Source organism: Copidosoma floridanum, unplaced genomic scaffold (genome assembly GCF_036245765.1).
Source record: "Copidosoma floridanum isolate Cflo_tuat_1 unplaced genomic scaffold, Cflo_Japanese_pri ptg000021l, whole genome shotgun sequence".
In the NCBI taxonomy this organism is placed as follows: domain Eukaryota; kingdom Metazoa; phylum Arthropoda; class Insecta; order Hymenoptera; family Encyrtidae; genus Copidosoma; species Copidosoma floridanum.
The window spans coordinates 19,127,752-19,134,117 of record NW_028321898.1 but is presented as its reverse complement, the minus strand read 5'-3'; the positions used below and the strand labels follow the sequence as shown (position 1 = coordinate 19,134,117).

Below are 6,366 nucleotides of genomic sequence, written 5' to 3'. Positions count from 1 at the left end.
AAAATCAAGGAATCGGGAAATGTTCTGGACCTCCGAAAGAAATTAAAGGACGCTCGTAGGAACAACGCCAAGCTATTAAAGATAATCACGATGTTGGAGACTGATTTAGAGATAAACACTTTGAGGCCAAGTAACATATGGGATGAATAGACTTTATTAAGATAATTCAGGAGCAGCTTGAAACTACGACTTTTTACGATGGGCATTAAGTTTTTGCACATTGCGGGCGCACTTTGTTTGCAACGTTAGGCCTCACTTTATTTTAATATTAAAAAACAAGAAGAGAAAAAGTTCAGCAGACTTGTAAGGTCAGCACTCAAAAAAATTAAACATTAACGCAGCGTTACTGTCTAAGGCCAAAAATATATATGTTTTGTGAGGGTCATGATTATATAGAGATATTTTTAATGCTAATTGAATTAATATTACTTTCCAGTTCTTGCACGTGATGTAATATATTTATGAATTTACCTATAAGAGGGATGGGAAGCAATGAGGACCCGTAGGTACGAAGTTGAATTCGTATTGCCCCCTACACGTATTACGAGATACCTCAGAGGGGGTGTGCAGGGACTTAATCAGATTCGTAATGCCCCTGACCCGTGGTACACAACGCCCCGTGGTCTTGCGATACTAGTTAACAAGAATTTATTAATTAAAATGAGAATTGGGAAATGTAAATACTGATTGTAGAGACGGTCAAGCCTGTCACTGGATATAACACAAGCAGACAAGCACACACTATTTGTTAACGCACTTGTCCAGCATGTCAAAACAGGAGTTCCACCTGGTCTTAACTTCCTGTATGAGGTTCAGACACGTACTGTCCAATTTTCCATGCTCGTCTTTCTGAAGCTTACGAAGTTTTTGAGAGGCAATTTCACTTTTCTTAAAAAACGTAACTGTTCTCTTAACTTTGTTGAGGATTGTTCTAAAGTTGGTGCTGCCTGCCTCCACCTTTACCTCGTCATCAATATCGTCCTCGTCGTCAGGTACCTCGGGCTCTGGAGATGTCCGCTCTGAGGGAAGGGTGCTCATGTTCCCGATTGCCTTCTGCCCGATTAGATTGAAGCGATGGCTAAGGCACGATAAATGTTGTCCCGCTCCAAATTCTTGCTTAGCTGCTGCTTTAATGTTTGCTCCGCCATCTGTTACCACGGCGCGCACTTTGTTATAATCAATTTTCCAGTCATCGCGACACATCTCTCTCATTGCTACTACTAGGTTAGCGGTGGTTTTCCTTTGATCCATTTGTCTTGCACCTATTTCAAAAGTGGTGATCTCAGAACCTAAAAACATAAATAAAATGTATTGGTACTTTCCCGAGCTTTGCGTGCACCTGCGCCAAGAAAAACAACCGCGTAGTGTTCTTCGAAGCTGCCTTGGTACGTGGTGCGTGGAGTGGCACCACGAAAATATATTTAGACGTTAGTTCTATTACCTGAACTGATGTGCACGGTTACACCTAAGAAGCTGCGCATAGTTTGGCGCTGTGTCCAAATGTCCATCGTGAGGCTAATGTGATCAGCTTTCTTATTTATCACACTGACCCGTCCTCTTAACAGCTCATACTTTTCGATGAGCATTTTCTTTATTGTTGGTTCGGACGGCAGTTTGTATAGAGGTTGCAACGTCTGAGAAAATTTGCGAAACCCCGGTCGCTCTGTTGTGCTAAGAGGCATGTTATTCTTTGCTATCATGTACAACAAAGAGTTGGTACAGTGGACATCTCTTTGGCCTCCAGCTAACAAAGGAAACACATTGCCAATTTTGGTACATTTAGTACAAGTGCTTTTACTCCCAAATGTGTGATACTCACCGGAGAATGCGTTTAGGTTATTAATGTACTTCTCAATTGAACCAAAGCTGCCCGAGGGAGGTGTAGGTTTGGGTATTTGATCTCGATCCTGTAATTAGTTAGTTGGGGTTATTGACAAGCAACTTGCGGGAAGAAAATATTTAAGTACTTACTGTGTTTTAACAAAAGAAAACGGTTCCCCGCCCTTCCGCTCCCCTCTCCCGCCTCACGCTTTTAGTAAGTAACTCCAAAATCCATAGAGATATAAGAATAAAGTGCACTATCTCCACCTAGCCCTGTACTCTGCAGTGATGCCAGGAGCGAGAGAGAAAGCTGCCGAGAGGCCCCTCTTGCTGTCTCTCTCTAATCAGACGAGCATATATACGCAGTACAGATAGCAAGAGGGGCCTCTCGGCAACTTTCTCTCTCGCTCCTGGCATCACGGTTTTGGCTTCATGCTTGCTCTATTCTTATATCTCTATGCCAAAATCATCTCAAGTGAATGTGCAGAAACTAACCTGTACAGGGAACCTCGGATCTCCGGTGTCCTCTTCAATATCGCTGCCAACACGAGCAACCGATGCTGTCCTTTTTTTCCCTTTAGAGGGTAGCGACGGCAGGTCAATTTTGTGAATTCCTACTAAATGAGCTCTTAAATTTGAGGTTGTACCCTTGTAGACCAATAAAGAGTTACACTGGCGGCACTTGGCTTTAGTATCATTCTTGACTTTGCTGAAGTACGTCCAGACGGAACTAGGTGCCATTAATATTTAGCTTTATACTAATAATATTACTACTAATAATAAACAACACGTAAACGGACAATTTAAATTTTTGACATGACCGCGCCAGCAATGCAGCAAACACAACACACAAGCACACAACGGACACAACCACTGAAGAAAACAAAGTGCGCGTTCCAAAACAGTAGCAGAATATCTGCTAGCAGGATTTTTTACGAAATGCGGCAACGTTTCACATGCTAAAAGCAATCAACTTGCCATGACTGACCAAAAGTATAGTAGATATCCGTCACGGCTCCATGCGACGTTGCCACTAATCTGCTAGCAGACACTTTTCTTCTCATTTTGGAACGCGAGGAAAAGCGGACTACTTCGGAACTACCAACTGCGAATAATAAAACGAGATTCGAGATTTGAGATCGACTGGAGAGGCCTCGGAGTGCTTTGGAGCAGCTTATAAATATATTTGGGATGTTTTATATTTTCGAATATTCGAAACTATTATTCGAATACAGCGAATATTCGAAACATGATATTCGAACTCGAATAGTGGGGTATTCGAAATCGATTATTCGAATACATTCGATATTCGAGTTCGAACTTTCCATCCCTACTTTCGGCGACGCATCACAAGTAACTTTAACGGGTTGCCGTGTACTGTATTGTGATAAGACCGCAGGAGGAACTACCGCACTTTTAGCGTCTTAGAATGCTTTTTCTTGCTCCGTTGTTCACTCCCATTTGATATCACTTTGCAACAACTCGTACAACGGAGCTACAATATTCGCGAAGTTTCTGATGAATTTCGAGTAGAAGCTGATCATGTCCAAAAAAGATTTTAACTTGGATTGGGATCAGGCTTTTTCATGTCAGCTATCGCCTTAGTTTTTGAGGGGCTCGTTTTGATTTCGTCAGCTGACAACTTGAAACCCAAGAAACGAACGGACTCTCGTGCAAATTCACATTTATCTTGACGTAATGTTAAATTTCTTTCCCGCAATCGTCTTAAAACCTCACGCAATCTCACATCATGATCTTCTTTCGTGGTTCCCGCAACAAAAATTTCATTGAAATACGACACGACCCCTTTAACATCACGCAATAGATTTTCAATTTCTCGTTGAAAAAGTCCAGGGGGCGACACCAAACCATATATCAACCTATTACATACGAAGAGTCCCTTGTGCATCGACAGTGTGAGCAAAACTTTCGACTGTGCATCCATTTTTACTTACTGGTAGGGTTGCGGCTTACAAAATTTAGGCATGGCACCTTCCTTTAATATCAACTTGAACTTTTTACCGTTGTAACGCCCCAAACCTTTTGAAAACATTTTCATTACCTCGCGATCGATTGCCACGCTCGGTATTTCGTTTTTAAGTGAGCCAATTACCACTAATTGACTTTCAACATCAAATTTTAAGTTTAACCACGTACGATCCACAATCGGCGCATTGCTCCCATCAATCACAAACAATTCTAACTCGACAGTTTTTTTTTTTAATTTGACCTCTACATCGACGATACCGTGCTGAACAATCAAATCGTTTTGGTATGACCTAAACTTCTGGTTGGTTTTTCGCAGAACCAACTTTGTCGCAGAACCAACTTTGTCGCTTGCATGCATTTTTGGAATTTTTCCGTCGATATAGCAGAGACTGGGAACCCCAATTTCAAATTCAAGCGGTTTTCCCTCTACTAACAAAATAATCGACAACGGCCCCGCCCCCTTTGGAATTCTGAACTCCCGATGACCTTAAGTTATTTATTACGTCACTTTCCTCCGACGATCCACTCTCTTCGACGACAAAGTTATTTTTTTGTTTCCACTCGGACTTTTTTTTAACGCTTGGCTCAGATGACGCTTGTCTGCAAACCGCCTTCAGGTGTCCCTTTTTACGGCACACATTACACTCGGAGCGCACGTACTTACATTCGCTTTTGATATGCCCGGTCTTTCTGCAACAATAACATGTCCTCGCTTCCGGCGTCTTCTTCCCCTCGGGCTTTTTCTTCGAAGTGACGTAGTTGACTTCTCCTTCCCTGCCGCTTTTCATTTTCGTGGCGTCCCTATTGGCAGCTTCCAACGATAGCGATTACTTGATTGCTCGGTGATATGTCAGCTTGGGCTTGCCCAGCAGCCTCCTCTTTGTATGCTCGTCTGCAATCTCCCAAGCGAACTGGTCCCGAATTCTATTCTTGAGTGTCTGATCAAATTCACAATGCGTCGACAACTGCTTCAACCGAGCCACAAATTGCTTGGCATCTTCTCCTTCCTTTTGGCGACACTCTTTGAATTTATAGCGTTCAGCTGTAACATATGGCACTGGCTGCAAATGTTCCTTCATTTTCTGAGTTAGCTCTCCGAGTGGCAACCTAGATGGCATTTCTGGTAAGCGCAAATTTGTAATTAACTTGTAGCCATCCTTTCCCAACAAGGTTAAAAAAAAACAAACACTTTTTTGTTTTCCGCCACTTCGTTCACGATGGTGAATTGTTTGAAACGCTCAAACCACTCGGCCCATATATCTCCTTCTTTGAACTCGTTGATCGTTTCCAACGTTCCACGTACGACCGTAGTCGTCGGTGTTGTAGTTAAAGCCATGCCCACCAAATCCATCATTTGTTCGGCAGCCTCGCGTTTCTTCTGTTCTTCCAACAATTTTTCGTTTTTGACCTGCAATTGCTGCGCCGACATTTCATTCAATTCCTGTGCAGATAAATTTTGGATCGGCTTGCCGTTTTTCATATTGTTCGTCTTCAACACGATATTTTTTACTACTTCAAACACTTTTACTTAGTTTGTCGCGACCACAAGAGTCAAAAAACCTCTCACCCATTCCTTTTTTTTTTTTTTTTTTTCACACGCGAGCTTTAGGTTAATTATCACTTCAACCGTCACTTGTCGCCAGTTTGTTAGTTTGTTGTGACCTTTGAGGTTCCAAAAATAACACAGTAAATGAAGTAGTAGCTTATATCAAGAATGCCTTTATTAAAAACTACAGTGTTGTTTGTTACACAAAGACTGCCCTCATCGACAGTCTAGCACGCTCTGTCTGATGTGCAGCTCGCAACGCACACGCTCGGCTCGAGAGCCACGTACAACGCCATCTATCACATTCATTACATGATATTGATATATATTTTATTTTAACAAAAATAGAAAAACTAGTTTAATCCAAAAACAAATGTTGCGGTACTGGTCTGTTAGCTGATAGCTAACACAGCTTACTGTCCATTTTTGCCATTTATGTAGATGCTTATACGTATGTATGCATATATTTTTGTATATATTTAAATCTGCATCTAAGAAAATAATTGCTTAAAAACATATGAAAAACATCCGTTACTGTTTATCCCACGGCTTAATTTGCAAGAATCAAATAGAACCCATTACCTACTATGTATTCATATATATATATACCTGTCATCTTCTTAAAAAGAGAAATCAAATCCTATAGGCAGAATTGCATCCCTAAAAAATTTAGCACCTGAAAAAAAAGGTTTTTTATTTAAGTGCTGCAGCAATTTTCAATTTTTTTGCAAATATCTCGACACTATGACTTCACAAATTAAAATACAAGTTAATAGAATCCCCACAATTAAGAAAGAATCATTTGAGCCCTCGAGCGTTACGCTATGTTAATATTTTATAATTTTGTGTTCTAACCTCACAAGTCTGCATTAATGAGTTATTACATTTTCTTTTCGTTTTAAAAACGTAGTATATTTGAAGTTCCATTTGAATATTTATTAAAAGAACGTGTAATTGTAAAAGACAAAAAAAACATGCAAAGATTTGAATGGTGTTATAGATGTTAATGA

The 6,366-nt window shown here is 40.7% G+C and overlaps 1 protein-coding gene across 1 annotated transcript; it reads right to left on the bottom strand.

Annotated features, from left to right (window-relative positions):
* Window positions 1-741: 741 nt before the first annotated feature.
* On the bottom strand, window positions 742-2,562 carry LOC106638802 (zinc finger BED domain-containing protein 6-like). The gene is made up of 4 exons (XM_089594761.1): window positions 2,317-2,562; window positions 1,820-1,907; window positions 1,442-1,744; window positions 742-1,289 (listed from the first exon to the last, which is right to left on the bottom strand). The coding sequence occupies exons 1-4, from the start codon at window positions 2,560-2,562 to the stop codon at window positions 742-744; spliced, it is 1,185 nt and encodes a 394-aa protein (XP_089450887.1).
* Between the last annotated feature and the right edge of the window lie 3,804 nt (window positions 2,563-6,366).